This window comes from Gracilinanus agilis, chromosome 3, assembly GCF_016433145.1.
Source record: "Gracilinanus agilis isolate LMUSP501 chromosome 3, AgileGrace, whole genome shotgun sequence".
Classification (NCBI taxonomy): domain Eukaryota; kingdom Metazoa; phylum Chordata; class Mammalia; order Didelphimorphia; family Didelphidae; genus Gracilinanus; species Gracilinanus agilis.
In genome coordinates, this window is record NC_058132.1 from 23,907,006 (window position 1) to 23,921,998 (window position 14,993).

General features: G+C 50.1%; 2 protein-coding genes across 3 annotated transcripts in view; one reads left to right on the plus strand and one right to left on the minus strand.

Moving 5' to 3' along the window:
* Positions 1-7: 7 nt before the first annotated feature.
* Positions 8-6,035, minus strand: LOC123242963 (symplekin-like). 2 transcript variants are annotated; one of them, XM_044671095.1, is made up of 5 exons: positions 6,006-6,035; positions 1,139-1,270; positions 922-987; positions 271-324; positions 8-187 (listed from the first exon to the last, which is right to left on the minus strand). In XM_044671095.1, the coding sequence occupies exons 1-5, from the start codon at positions 6,015-6,017 to the stop codon at positions 98-100; spliced, it is 354 nt and encodes a 117-aa protein (XP_044527030.1). In that variant the 5' UTR covers positions 6,018-6,035; the 3' UTR covers positions 8-97. The 2 variants fall into 2 exon arrangements, with proteins under 2 accessions (XP_044527030.1, XP_044527031.1); XM_044671096.1 differs by lacking the exon at positions 6,006-6,035 and adding an exon at positions 5,396-5,593.
* A 7,663-nt stretch (positions 6,036-13,698) lies between these two features.
* FOXA3 (forkhead box A3) overlaps positions 13,699-14,993 on the plus strand; it is a 9,532-nt gene continuing 8,237 nt past the window's right edge. Inside the window, exon 1 of the mRNA XM_044671097.1 lies at positions 13,699-13,776. Within this exon, the coding sequence (XP_044527032.1) occupies positions 13,699-13,776 (78 nt within the window). The remainder of the gene's footprint in view (positions 13,777-14,993) is intronic.

The window sequence follows — 14,993 nt, forward strand, 5'->3', positions numbered from 1 at the left end:
GGGGCTGGAGGCTCATCCGGTCCATCTACCCAATGGTCAGGGACTGGGGAGAGGGGGTCACAGAGGCCCCAGAGCACACCCGCCCGGCCCCTCTGCTTCAGCCAGAGCCATACCAGGCCTCCTCGATGAAGCCAATGACAAATTTCCGCACTTCGATGGACTTGTCAGCCTGGAAGGCGATGATCTCCTGTCGAGGGCGGAAAGGGCAAGTGTCAGGGCTTGGTCAGGCCCAGCTTAGCCCCCTCCCCAGCTGTCCGGAGCTTCACTCACATCCAGAAAGTTATCCAGCAGGGTTGGGTCCTTATTTATGATCAGCTCCTGGACCTACGTGGAGAAGGGAATGGGGAGGAAGGTAAAACGGGTCCAAATGGCATAGTACCGACCCATTTGCCTCCGCGGTGCCTAGCCAGGCCCAAATTCTACCTAGATCTTTCCTCCTAAAACCCTATGCTGCAACCTTTGAACACAGAACAGCAAAGCTGGGAGAGACCGATGCCCACCTTGGAAACGGAGTCACAAACAGTAGTTGGCATTTGAAATGCTGGACTATAGAAAAGAGATTCTACTGGTATCTTTGGCCCCAGAGGGCAGAACCAGATGCAGAGGGGAACTGTGCAGAGGCAGCCGGAGGCCAGAGGTCAGGGGAAACTTCTAACAAGGAAATCCTGAATGGAGGCCTTTGAGAAGAGTCCTGTTAGTGTACTCTTGGCCCAGGTGGCCAGGGAGGTTCCTTCTATCTGGGGGAGCTCCTTGCTCCGAGGTCCTCCTGGCCTGTGCCAGTGCCTTCCCTGTCTCCTTCCATCTGCTCCAGGCCCTGATTTGTCCCCTTTCCAGACTTGTTTCCAAGGCCAAGGGGGCCTCTCCAGCTTGGCTTGCTTGGGTAGCCTCACCCAAGCCCTCCAGCAGCCCATCCCACCTCACCTGTTTGAGCACTGTGATCTTTGAATCATTTGCAATCAGGGCTGCCTGGTTCAGAAGATCAACCACCTGCCGAGCAATGAGGGGAGAGCTGAGGACTCTGGGACCCAAGACCTTGCCCCACCAAGAGCCCCAGCCACTGTTAGTTCCCACATCCCCCTTCAGCAAGCTGCCTTCCTAGCCCTAGGTCCCCCCATCTAGGCTCCAGCCTAGTTCTCACCCTCTCTGAAGTGGTCATTCCATCCACACAGCTGCCCTCCTCCTGGGTGAAGAACTGGGAGGCCACACTCCTGCGGGTGACACTGTCCCCACTCCCACTCCCACTCGCCATGGCTGCAGTCAGATCCTCGCCCTGGAGGGAAGAAGGGCAAAGGGCTCAGGAGAGATGGGGTGAAGCTCCCCTTCCCCAACCTCATCTTCCTAAACTCTAGCCCACTCTGCCAGGAGAGGGAGAGAAAGCCACACTGAGACGAACAATTGCCCTTTCTCCAAGACTTTATGGCTGACCCAGCAAGTGTTCCCCTTTCCCCAACAGCCCTGAAGACTACTATCCGCAAAGATTTACAGATGAGGAAACTGAGGCACAAGGCAGTCATGACCTGCTCAAAGTTGACCAGCTGGAAGTACCTGAGGATTCTGGGTGAGGAAGGAAAGTTCTCTAAAAGAAGATTTAGAATTGGGTGAGGGAGCCTGCGACTAGCCTGAGACCACACTGCCTTCAGGCAGATAGGAGTTACCAAAGCCAGCATTTCAGAGATGGGAAAAGGTCAGTAACAGCTTCAAAGACACAGGCTGGGCTGCTTAAGGTCAGTGAAATCTAGGCAATTTGTTTCTCCACAGTGGGCCTGAGTTTCCTCATCTTTAAAATGGGGGGGGGGGTATGGAACTGATACTGTCACCTTAAATCTAATTTTAATTCTGACATTTTATGCTAGATACTCCCAAATGTCCTGCACATCTGGGACGATGTAATGTACTTTTGGATTTAGTCAGACTGTGGATTCAAATCCTGCCCTTTCACTACCTGTCATCTTGGGTCTGTTCCCTCCCCTTTAAATTGAGGGGACTGGACTAGATAGTGTCGAAGGAAATCAGATCTCTTTGAGATTAGAACGGCATGCGCTGGCCTTCACTAAACTCCAGAGGAAGATCAAAGCACCCCCAAGTCAGATCCTCTTAGCCAGGTAGTAGATGGGGAGCCTGGAGTCAGGACTTGGGTCTCAGACTCATCTTAGCTGTATGACCCTAGGCAAGTCACTTAAAACCCCTTTGCCTAGTCCTTACCGCCCTTTGGTCTTAGAACTGATATTCAGACAGAAGGTGATGGTCTAAAAACAGTCTATTTGGGGAAGGCCATGATGGTCTCCCAAAGTCCTAAATTAGGCCTCAACCACCCAGACTGCCTCCATGTTTCTAAGCCCTTCCATCAGTGTAACTAGATGAAAAACACAAGAGGCAGATTGGAGCTCAACAGAAGTACTTCAGAACCACTAGGGATCCAGAGAGGGCAACTAGGTGACCCAATGGCTAGAGCAGCAGGCTTGGAGTCAAATAGACCCGAGTTCAAATTTAGCCTCAAGACATTTCCTAGCTGTGTGACCTCAGGCAAGTCATTTCACTCAGTTGGCCGGTTTCCTCATCTGTAAAATGGGCTGGAGGAGGAAATGGCAAACCACATCAGTCTTAGGCAAGAAAAGTCCAAATAAGGGGCAGCTGGATGGCTCAGCATAGAAATGGGAGGCCCTGGGTTCAAATTTGGTCTAAGACACTTCCTAGCTGTGTGATACTGGGTAAGTCACTGCCTTGGAACCAATACACAGATGGAAGGGGAGGGTTTAAAAAAGAAAAAATCTAGACAGCTTCCCAAAGTCAATGAACAAAGGAATCCAAAGGACCACTGTTCAGGATTTGGGGATGACATAAGGGAGCTCCCCTGGGGAAACCTTCCAGATCAGGTCTAGGCCAGCACTATCCATTACTTTACACTGCCCAAGCTGCCCAGGGAAGTGGTAAACTCATCACTGGTGGGGATGAAATGTTAACATTTGGGGAAGGAGGAGGGAGGCTTAGAAATGAGCATTTTTTTTTTAAACCCTGACCTTCTGTCCTGGAGTCAATACCAAGTATTGGCTCCAAGGCAGAAGAGTGGTAAGGGCTAGGCAATGGGGGTCAAGTGACTTGCCCAGGGTCACACAGCTGGGAAGTGTCTGAGACCAGATTTGAACCTAGGACCTCCCATCTCTAGGTCTGGTCCTCCATCCACTGAGCCACCCAGCTGCCCCCAGAAATAAGCATTTCTATAGCAGGCACTATGACCAAGCACTGGGCTAAGTGCAACACACAAATGAGCTGATGGAATCCCTGAGAAGCAGGTGCTGTTATTATCCCCATTTTACTGTTGAGGAAACTGAGGCAAACGGGTTAAATGATTTGCCTAGGGTCACATTCCTAGGAAATGACAAAAGCTAGATTTGAATTCCATCTTCCTGCCTCCAGGGCCACAAAGCAAATGGCTGGGTCAGGCCTCAAACCAAGCCCTCAGACCCCAAATCTAGGCTACTTCCCACTAAGATCTATATGATCTTTTGTGGAAGTGGGGCCAGGGCACTTCTGGGATGAGTTTAATTAGCCTTTCAATCCTCTCCCCATCCGGCCTCAGGTAGGCTCGGGCTAGCCTCTCCCTCTCTCTATTTCCCTACCTTCTACCTTCCTTATTGTAAATAAACTACCTTAAACCCAATCCTTGAACCTAAGAAGCAATCCTTGGGTCTATTTTAATTATGGAATCAATCTGAATTATTGATTCCTGGCAGCCACACCTTAAAATATATATCTATATAATACCTAAAAATTCCCTCTTACAGTTGACATGAATCTAGGTTCTCCTTGAAGTTTCCAGAATGAGCTGCCTATCTGCCAGGGATCTGAGGGTAGCAAGTTTAGCTCTCTAAAATCTCTTCCTTCCCCTGTAGGCTCAAAGGAGCCTCAGCAGGCTGCCTCAGCTTTGAAACTTTCTGCTTCTAGAAGACTCCCTTGGTCCACTGGATTCTTGAGCCAAAGCGGAGGTCTACAGCCAAGTCAGGGGCGAGATAGACATTAACTGATTATCTTATTTTTTTTTCCCCTTCTCCACAGGCTTGGGGACAGCAGACAGATCCCAAGGAAACAATCTCCATCACTGCCTTTCTCCTCTCCATGAGGAGGGTTTTCTAGCCTGGACATCAAAACTGGAAGAACCCCTGAAACACCAACTGACAGAGATAGAAGGTCCCTCAGGGTAATAACAGCAGCTCACATTCACATGGCATTTTCACGTTTTACAAATGGTAGAGAGCTGAAGAGACCTCCCAGACCATCTGGTCTCCTTTATCTATCTGACCACCTAACACAAAGTCCCTGGCTAACACTAATTCTAGCTGTCCTTATCCCTTTGCTATTATCACCCTAATCCCCTTTCAGAACAGGATCTCATTCATCTTTGGTTCAACTACACCACTGAGCACGAGGTGGCCACTGAATATTTGTGGACTGAATGAATTTAGTCCACCTCTTCATCTAGAGAATGCTATCTGTCCCCACTCATGAGCTTTCCTGCCCTATTCTCTATCCCCATCCCTTCCACTCCCTAGCCCCTTCTCCTTCCCTCTAGCAGTGTCACCCCTTCTCCCTTTTCATAGTGTTTCCCCTTTCTCCCTCCTCTCAATACTTAATAAGAGCCGACAAGCCCCAAAGTCTTTGCAAAGCACTTTACATATATTATCTCATTTGGTCCTCACAACAACCCTATATAAGGTAGGTGCTATGGGCAATATGATAGCCTATTTCATAAAAAATAAGACAGAGGCTAAGAGTGATTGACTTGCCCAGGGTCACACAGCTAAGGATCAGAGACAAAATGTGAGTTCACTGCAGGCCTTCCCCCCAGAGTCCCCACAAATGGTCCTTCCCTTTCCCCCTAACCTAAGCTGATTCCTTCCTCCCATATGGGTTTCTAACTCCTCCTCCACCAAAGGAAGGTCTCATTCTCTGCCCCTAGGTTCCCTACTCCTTAATGGTCTCTATCTCCCCAGGTCATCCTCCAAAGTGCTCTAGGATAGTCCAACATTCCATCTCTCTCAGTCTTCAGTCCCTCTCCCACATAGTGTCTGATTCCTCAAAGATACTTCCACCCAATGAACCTCGCCATCACCCTCCTACTCTCCCAAAAGGGTTCTCCCCTCCCCTCCACTTTCCCTGAATGGTCTCTATTACTATAAGGTTTTCCCCTCCCTATATTGGTCCTTACCATCCCAGAATTCACTACCTTACTGCCCTTCCTACCTACCTCCCCATGGCTTTCTCCCCCCCTTCTCCCCAATGGTCTCTTCCTCTCCAGAGTTCTCTTCTCCCCCCAATCCTAATGGTTTCTACCACACCAGGGTTCTCTTCTCTCCTCATTCTCCCTAATGGTCCCTACCTCCCCGTGTTTTATTCTCACCTCCAAAGGTCTCTACCTCCCCAGAATTCTCTTTCTCCATTTTCCCCAATGGGAAAGTTCTCTTCTTCCCCTCATTCTCCCCAAAGGTCTCTATCTTTTCAGGGTTCTCTCTTCTCTCTAATCACCCCAATGGTCTCTTCTCCCCCAGGGTTCACATCACCCAAGGCCTCTCCTCATGGTTCACGCACCTCTTCTACCCTCCCCCCTCCCCATGACTTCACCTACTGAGCCTAGGGTTCACAGATTCTTCCTCCAGCCCCTTTCCCCCCTCCAACCTCCTTACGCCCTCCCCCCACGCACGATGGTCTCTCCAATCGCTGGAGGGGTAGGGTTCTCTCACATAGTCCCCCTTCGCCCGCAGTGTTCTGTCCCTCTACTTCCCCCACACACACACGATGGTCTCGCCCATCGCGCCCCTCTTCCCAATGGGCTTCTCCTCCCCAGGGTTCTGCGCCCCGCCCGTCATGTTTCCTTTCCCCTGCGGGTCCAAGTCCTGCGGCGGCCGCCCTCCTCCCATCCTCTTCTACTCTCCCTCTTCGCCCTCTGCCCTAGTCCCCCTTTCTCTTCCTCCGTCCCCCTCACGCCGCCCTCGGCAGCGCCTTCTCCTCACAGCCGCCGCCATCTTCGGGCCGACTGCCGATGCCGCTTCTGCGCAAGCGCGGCTCCGCGAGGCCCGCCGGGAAATGGAGTTTTCGGAAAGGTGCGCGCCAGCCCCAGGAGGAAACAAAGGCAGGGAGAGGGCTAAGGATGCCGGGAAATGAAGTCCAAGGGAAACATCTAGCCCAGGAAAACTCGGGCCCGACGGAAGGCCGAGGCCGGAAAGAGACTCTACGATAGAGGACTCTGCGACGCGGAGCGCCAGAGGGCTCTCGGAGGATTGTGGGAAATGGAGTTCTCCTTGGAAGGATGGCAGCGGAGCGGAAGAGATCACGGGGGCGGGGGATACTCCTGACCGCCTCGTGGCAGCAGCGGGAAGGCGGGGAATCGGAGAGCTGTGGCCTGCAGGCTCCTGGGCTTTGGCGGAAGGCGTCCGGGAGCGCGTCGTCCCCTGCCTGCGTTAGTGCCCTGTCCTCTGGGCCCTCCCTGCTACTCATTTTTCCTTCTCCATAAACCCCGGTGGCTCCCCCAGGCCGCTGGAGCAAAATGCTAGGGGCTTCCGGTTCCAGCCCAGCTTTAGTCTCTTGTTCCCTCATATGCTCCAAATTGTGATGGCCAAGCTCAACCCCCCACGTGCTCTTTATCCCTTCCGAGCTTTTGGCCAGACTGTCCTCCGCGCCGGTACCGGACACCCTCTCTGCCCTGACTTTGGAGCTTAGGCGCCCCTACCTGCAAGGGAGCCTTTCCTACTTCTTCCAACCCCCCAGGTATCTTCTGATATACGTCTCCCCACCCCCATTACTGTGAATGCGGAGCCTCTTTGTGCTCTGACTTTGCAGCCCCAGACCTACAACAGGTATTTAATAAGTGACAGTGACAGGAGATAGAAAGTCAGACTTGTAGATAGGAAGTCCGTGTGACCCTGGGCAAGTCACTTAGCCCCGGTTGCCTAGCCTTTATGATGCTTCTGCTTGGATTAAGATCTTGATTCTAAAGCAGAAGGTGAGGGTTTAATAAATAAACGCACACACGGAGGCTTGTTATTTGGACATGATCACGGAGAGGGAGGGAAATTGGCTTTTCTTGACTATATGGATTGTTTTTCTGCAGCAAGACAGAGAATGAGGATTTTCCTCTAAAAAAAGGTTTTTTAAATGTTTTTTGACTGACTACTGAGAGGATTGAGGGTTCCCAGGGGCCTCTGAAGGCCACTTCCCCCTCCAGTGTTCATTTCCATTCAATTCAGTGCAATCAGAATGTTCCATTACCCTCATGCTATGGGCCAGGCTTTGGGGATACAGGCAGTCCTTGGAGGCCATCGAGGTCAGCCCAACAGAGCTTAGACAAGGAGTAAGTAGAAGGGCAGGATTTGAATTCTGGTCCTTTGGCTCCAAAGCCAGCGTTCTTTCCATTGTACTGTGCTGCTAACTAAGGGATGAGCATTTTTAAGAACCTACTATGGGCAGCCAGGTGGTGAAGCAGATAGAATGCTGGGCTTAGAGCCAGGAAGATCTGAGTTCAAATCTAGCCTCAGCCACTTACTAACCATGTGACGTGCTCTGTTTGCCTCAAAAATAAATAAATAAATAAAAAAGGAGGCAGCTGGGTGGCTCAGTGGATGGAGAGCCAGGCCTAGAGATGGGAGGTCCTGGGCTCAGACACTTCCATGACAACCCCTATCCTCCTCACAGAGTTCCCATTCCCATAGCTGTGTGTCCATCTAAATCTCTTGAGTTTCCATCACTGCCTGTGATAATCCATCTTTGTTTCTGAGCCCCAGCCCTCATGACTACAGACTCCTCATTTCTGTCTCTGAAACCCCATCCCCATCTCTGCTTCACCATCCCCAGGTCTAAGGTTCTACCCCTATCACCAATGGGTCTTAGAACCCTGTGTCCAAGGACTCTTCCCTATCTCTGAATTGCTATTTCTGCCTGGGAGCTCACATCTCTGACCTTAAGCCCATACTCTACCTCTGATGCTATGGATCTGCCTCTGATTTCCTCATCTCTGCCACTGAGTACTCATCCCATTTTTTAGATTCAACACTGATGAAGCACCTGCTTTGTCACAAGGACTTAACTAGGCACCAGTGGCACAATGACAAAAATGAAACATGAAAGTTTCCTCAAGTAGCTTATGTTCTATCGGTGGTAAGGAGAACGATATACAAATAGATAAGTAAATAACAAAGTAATTTCAAAAGGAAAAGAGTTAAAAACTAGAGGGATTAGGAAGCATCTTGTATAGGAGGTAGCATCTGGATTGTGTCTTGAAGGAAGCACTAAGTTTTTTTTTTTTGTTTTTTTTTTTAAACCCCTGTACTTCGGTGTATTGTCTCATAGGTGGAAGATTGGTAAGGGTGGGCAATGGGGGTCAAGTGACTTGCCTAGGGTCACACAGCTGGGAAGTGGCTGAGGCCAGGTTCGAACCTAGGACCTCCTGTCTCTAGGCCTGACTCTCACTCCACTGAGCTACCCAGCTGCCCCGAAGCACTAAGTTTTAAGAGGGAGAAGGGAAAAGCGAATGCATTCCAGCTACCAGCAACTGCTTGAGCAAAGGTATGGAGAGAGGAGTGAAATTTGATGGGTGGGACAAGAAAAATTCTCATTTAGAAAAAAAGCAATACTAGAGACACAAATGAATAAAGATAGAAATCTATCATAACATTAAATGTAGATAGATTAAACAATCCAATAAAATGAAAAAGTGACAGACTGGATAAGAAAACAAAACTCCACTATCAGTTGCCCATAAGAAACGTTTCTAAAGTAAAGACACATGCAAAATAAAAACTAGAGGCCAGAACAAAGTTTATTATGAATCAAGTGAATCCAAGAAGAAGGAGTTGAAATCATGTAGGAGATGCAATCATTGCATTAGATAAAGCAAAAGCAAAAATCCATAATGTAGAGATAAAAAGAAATTACATTAATCTCTAGGAACCGCAGACAAACGTGTAGCAAATGGTATAGCTTCAAACTTCACAAAGGAAAAGTTAATTGAAATTGTAAGAAGATTTAAATAGTAACAATGATAGTAGGAAACTTTAATGTCTCTCATATTTGGCACCTTTTGGAAGTATATATATTCCTTAGCACTAATTACACAAAAATTGTATTAAGGCACAAAAATAGTGAAAATAAATATGAAAAAGTGGAAATAGTGAACATTTACATATAGTACAAATAGTCAACTGTTTACAAACCATAACACCATAAAAAATAGTTATCAATTTAGGGAGTATGAATAAAGGATAGAATTCACTGGAGACATGATAATGAAATTCTAAATGAATAGGTCAAAGAAGTCATAGAATAATGTGCAAGACAATGATAATGATGAAACAGCCTACAAAAATTTCTGCAATGCAGCTAAATAAGTCTTCAGTGAAAGAATTATACTAATAATAAAATATATTAATTTATGTATTGGAAATAACTAGTGGCTTATTGAAACTGGAAAAGAGAATGAAGGGGAATAATATGAAATAATACTAGAAAAGTACAAGAAACAATTTTGGAGGGCTATAAATTCTAGGCTAAGGGCTTTAACCTAGAATGGACAGGGAGCTACTGAAGCTTTCTGAATTTCTGAATGACTGGTCAGACTTGTGTTTTAGTAATATCCTTTTGGCATCTATGTGGAAGATGAAAGAGAAGTAGAAAAGAGGAAAAAGTCTAGAGGCAGGGGGACTAATTAAGAGGCGATCCCAACTATCCATGAAAGAGATATCAAAAGCCTGAATTAAGACAGAGATTTCGTGTGAGTGGAAAGTGTAGTTTCCCTACCCCTATCTTAAATTTTCCAGATTCACGGGCTAATTGAACTAATCTCCAACTCCCAACTCTCCCTCACTGCTCACATGGAATCAGTTGTCATGCCTTGGTGACTCCACCAGCTCAATGCATCTGTCATTCCTCATATAGGACATTTCATATCCTATCTTCATGTCTAGTTCCTCATGCCAGGAATGGATGCCATCTCTTATTTCCATCTCTTAGACTCTCTAGTTTCCTTCAATGCTCAACTCAAATGCCACCTTCTACATGAAGCCTCCCCTGATACCCCTCCCCTCAAAGGTGCCAGTGTATCTCCCCAACCAATTATTTTATATTGACTTTATATATAGTTTATATTTAATTATATAGAACCCACTCTTGGGCTTCTCCCCAAACTTCCACTGCTACTAGCAGGTTGATGCTCCAGAGGGAAATGACCACTATTTCCCTCAGGAAACTAGGGATAATTTTGAGAAGTTAGGGTTTCTAGCATTGTAGTCATGAGTCTCCACTCTGTAAGAATTAAATTTTAATGTTTTGTCTAAAATTTATGAAGATTATAAATAATAGTGGTGGTTGCCAATTCAAAGTAATATTACTCAAAGTTGAAATTACTTTAATAGCTTTTATTTACAAAAGAGGTGGAAAGGGTGAAAGCAGAGAAATACAAAAAGGTAGAGAAAACATTAGCCTATCTAACTAATCCAGTGCTCGACTCAGCCAGGACTTGTTGATCTTCAACCAGAATCAAACTCTCTCCAGAAGACAGGAAGGGAAAGCCAGCTATCCACTCACCCAAGTTCCCTCCAAGAGGCAGGTGAAGACAATGACTCAAGCTGAAGATGACTCCTGAGGCTGACTTCCTTCCTTGAGCCAACCTTCTTCCATTAACTTTTTAGGAAAGGGCATTTTACTAAGAAGGTATAGGTGAAATAGTTGATATAAAACATTCCCCCTTGAGTTGGGGTATACTCTCCCTTGCATACACAAGGTCCCTGAGGAAAGTGTGCTCAGAATTAAACGATAAAGTTAATGAGATAAAGGTGAAGAGATTTTCCCAAGCCTTGGTCTTAGGAGTCCATTCTTCCATTTGTGGGGTCCTCATGAATTTCCCCTTTTGGGTAGTTTTCCACTGGAGTCTTCAGATTGTTATCTTTCTAGAGTACAGTTGGTCCTGTCCACTGTAAGGGGTCTCATTCCTGGAAGTTATCATCAGCTTTTTCCATTTATCTGAATGAAACTACTTTGTCATCAGCCTCTACCATTCTGGCAGTTACTACCGCCATCTCTGGTCACCTATTGGACCTTCAGTGAGATCTCTGGAATTCCTAAATTTGCAAGATAACTTGGGCACTCTCATCTTGGAATACTCATTCATCAAAGATCCAGAAAGAATGAACTCATAAGAAACAGACATGCCATATGGACACATGGCTGCCAAACAAGGAGGTGTAACCAGCTGCCCCTCCCCAACCTGGCAGTTCCAAGTAATCCTTGTCTCCCTCCCTGCCAGGAAGGAAAAGAAAGCCAGGATAGGTGTGTGTGTGTGTGTCACCTTTTGTATGTATACTCAATTCCGGCTCAGCACCTTATGAGTCATGGGTTCTTTGGGGACTGGAGTTAAATGAAAGACTTTTTTGACATCACACTGTAGCAACCACTCAGCCATTAATGACCAGCAAAAGGCTTCCAAGTTGGAACCAGAGGAACCAATATCTGTGAAAGCTCAGTATGGCCCTCCAAAAAGGGCAGACCTAAGCATGATTCCTCTTTTGTTGTTGTTCAGTCCTGTCTGACTCTGTGACCCATTTGGGGTTTTCTTGGCAAAGATCCTGGAGTGGTTTGCCATTTCCTTCTCTAGCTCTTTCACATGAGGAAACTGAGGCAAACAGGGTGAAGTGACTTGCCCAGGGTCACACAGCTAGTAAGCTGTGGTGCATCTACTATAATATAAATTGGAGATAAGCCCTCAGGTAAGGCATCAGAGAAGTAGGGGTAGGAATGGGGGTAGAGACCAGCCACGCCCTCTGGCAGGAGGTAAGATTAATGCTGAGATCTGATGGAATTTAGGAAAGCCAGAAGGTAGAAGTGAGGAAGAAGAACCTCTTGGAGGTGATACTTGAGATGAACCTTGAATGGAAGTAGGGATTCCAAGAGAGACAGAAGGAAGGAGGGAGAGCATTCCAGGCACAAGGACCAAGCCTGAGCAAAGAGACACATAGATGGGAGATGAAATTTCATGTACCAAGGTGGTTTGGCTGGCCCATAAAGTACAGAAAGCCAATTGGGAAGAGATTCAAAAGACTAACAAGAGCATTAATTTATCCTAAAGGCAATAGGGAGCTGCTGATGTTTCTTGAATAGGGGAGTGACATCATCAACTCTGTCCTTTGGAAATGTCAGTTTGGCAGCCATCTGGAGGTTGAATTGGAAAGGGGAGAGAGTGGATGGAAAGAGGAGAGACTCGGAGGTCTTACAATAATTGAAAGGAGAAGAGAGGGGGCTCGAACTACGGTGCCGGCTGTGTGAGTGGAGAGACAGGGACAAATGCAATAAATAGAATAGACAGGACAGCTGGCTGGAGAGGAGGGAACAATGATGAGTCAGGATGGATGTCAGGACCCTTGACAGAAGCGTGGAAGTTAGGAATAATGGTGGCTTTAGGGGGAAGAGGAGGAGTCTAGCTGGAGCACTGAGTTTTAGGGGGTGCTGGAGGGCACCCAGTAGGAGCTCAGGAGAGAAATGAAGGCTGCTATGGAGTTCTGAGAGTCACCTGTACAGAGAAGACAGTGTCACCCCAGAAAGCAGATGAGGTCATGGATAGAATGTGGGTAAAGAGAGAAAGGGCCAGGACAGGGTTCTGGAGGGTGTGCCCAGGTCCTGAAGATATAACAGGAATGATCATTCAAGCCTCCATTCTTGTCTAAGCCCCCATCTCTGTTTCTCCCGCTGCATCTTCTTCTTCTTCCTTTTTTTTTTTTTACCCTTACCTTCCATCTTTAGAATCAACATTGTGTATTGGTTTCAAGCCTTAGAGCAGTAAGGGCAAGGCAATAGGGGTAAGTGACTTGCCCAAGGTCACCCAGCTAGGAAGTATCTGAGGCCAGATTTGAACCCAGGACCTGTCTCAACCCCCCTGAGCCACCTAGCCGCCCTATGTGTGCCCCTTTTAAATCCCGTTTTTCTAGGATCCCTGACTGATCTCTTTTTTCTGCCAACCAGACTCGACCTGCTTGGTACGAAGGAATGTTTCCAGCTCAGAGAGTGTGGGATTCTGGGATCCCCCAGGACCAGAGTGAACAGGGGAACCTGCTGGTCCCTGTGCCCCGAGTGCCACGGAATGAGGGCTGGAGCTGGTGTCACGGGCTGTTTGGGTGACCTTGGACAAGCTTCCTCAGCTCTCAGTTTCCTCGTCGGGAGAATGAGAGAGTTGGGCTCGATGGTCCCCTTCGCTGGTTCCTTCCAAGTCCATAGTTAGTTCTTTGACTTTCCTCCATCTTCCAAACGACCCGTCCCCAGGCGGCCACCAGAGGGCTCCTGCTGGGTGCCGGGACTCCTGGGCCAATCTCCCCGCTGGGTCTCTTCCCCACCGCTCTTGGCTGGGAAGCCCGGGACACCTGGGTCCGGCCGCACCGACCCGCAGGGGGCGCGCCGAGCTCTGCAGCATCTTCCCCCCTTCCCCCTCCTCCCCGAGGGGTAGAGGTGGGGAGGGAGGGAGCCCGGGCCCCGCCGGGGGCGGAGGCTACCTGGCTATAAAGCCCCGGGGAGCGCGCGGGCCGGCGCCGGCCAGGCAGGCAGCACAGCGCAGCAGAGCAACACCCACCGCCTCAGCGCTTGGAGATCCCCGGAGCGGCCCAAGACCCCCAGGGGCCCTGAGGTCCAGGGGTGCGGGGGGTGGGCTGGCCCAGAGCCGCCCCCCGGGGGATGCTGGGCGCCGCCCCCTCGGTGAAGATGGAGGCGCACGAGCTGAGCGAGTGGAGCTACTTTCCGGAGGCTTCAGAGGTGAGTAGCCCGGACCTGTGGGGAGGCGGGGGCTGGGGCTAGGGCCAGGGACGCAGGAACCGAAGCCCGGGGCAGAGCAGCCACGAGGAGGGATCGGGAGTCACCGGCAGAGACGGCTGGCAGGAAAGAACAAACCTACTGTGTGCCAGGCGCAGCACTACGCGCTTCCCCAAAGCTCCCTCATTGGATCTTGGCCAGCGGGGCTTAGAGATCTCGGGGCTGAGGCGGGTGGGAGGGGCCTGGGTCGCCGAGAGAGCAGAGCCCAGCCACCGGGACCCTTCTGGGTGAGGGTTCTCGGAGATCAGGGATGCAGACTGTGGAAAGTAACGCCCACCCAGCGGGCTGGGAGCCGGGAGATCAGAGGCCCGGCATGGGGCAGCAGGGAGCAGGATCTCCCGTGACTTGATGGTGCTTGGGGATCCGGAGCCCCAAGGCCTCCCTCCTTCCCCCATCCCTACCTGCTCTCCAGAACATCTGCAGAACCCCCTGGTTGGGAGGTCAGGGGCTGAGAAGTGGGCGAGGGAATCAGGAGCCCTTCCCAGCCCCCAGCCTCTGGCCTGCACGGCCCAGCCGGGACATTCTCCCCGCAGTCTAACCCCCAGCCTGCCTGCTGCAAGGAAGAAGCAGATCCAGAGCTCCCGTAGCGGGCTGCTCTCTTCCAGGAAGGGTCTGCTGGGCGGGGCGGATTCTCGGCTCCCTGACCTGGAAGGAAGTGTGGAGGGATGGGGAAGGAGAGCCAGGGGCTCGGGGGACCGGCCTCTGGCTTCTGCTGCCGCTGCTGGGGCCCTCGGACCCGGGCTCTCCGTGTCCTCAAGGAGGAGGGAGATGGGAGGGAGCGGGACGGGGCTCCGGGCCCGGCTGGCTTTAGCATGGCCCCGGGCAGAGCTCCCGCCCCCCCGCCCGCCGGCCCGGGCTGCTCACCTGGAGAACCAACCACCGCCCTGGGCACGAGCCCTCGGCAGCCTGGCTCTGTGCTCCAAGGGGCGCTCGGAGAGCAGGTCTGCAGGCTTGGTGGAAGGGGAGGGCTCGGCTTTGGGACGTCGCGGTCCGGGGCTTCGGAGCTCCAAACTCGCTGAGAGGAAAATGTTTCTGCATCGACGGCCGGGTTCCCAATTTCGAAGGGGGGAGGGAGGAGGGCTGGGCGCCAGGAGGCTGGGGTCTCCCTTCCCCAGGGAAGAAGGAGGCCAAGGTGCTGCGTGTGCGTGTGTGTATGGGGG

Excerpts from the sequence above, each read along its gene's own strand:
- LOC123242963 (XM_044671095.1), bottom strand. Across the intron at positions 988-1,138 it reads GAATGACCACTTCAGAGAGG|GTGGTTGATCTTCTGAACCA; the intron begins GTGAGAACTAGG and ends ATTGCTCGGCAG. Across the intron at positions 325-921 it reads AGATCACAGTGCTCAAACAG|GTCCAGGAGCTGATCATAAA; the intron begins GTGAGGTGGGAT and ends TTCTCCACGTAG.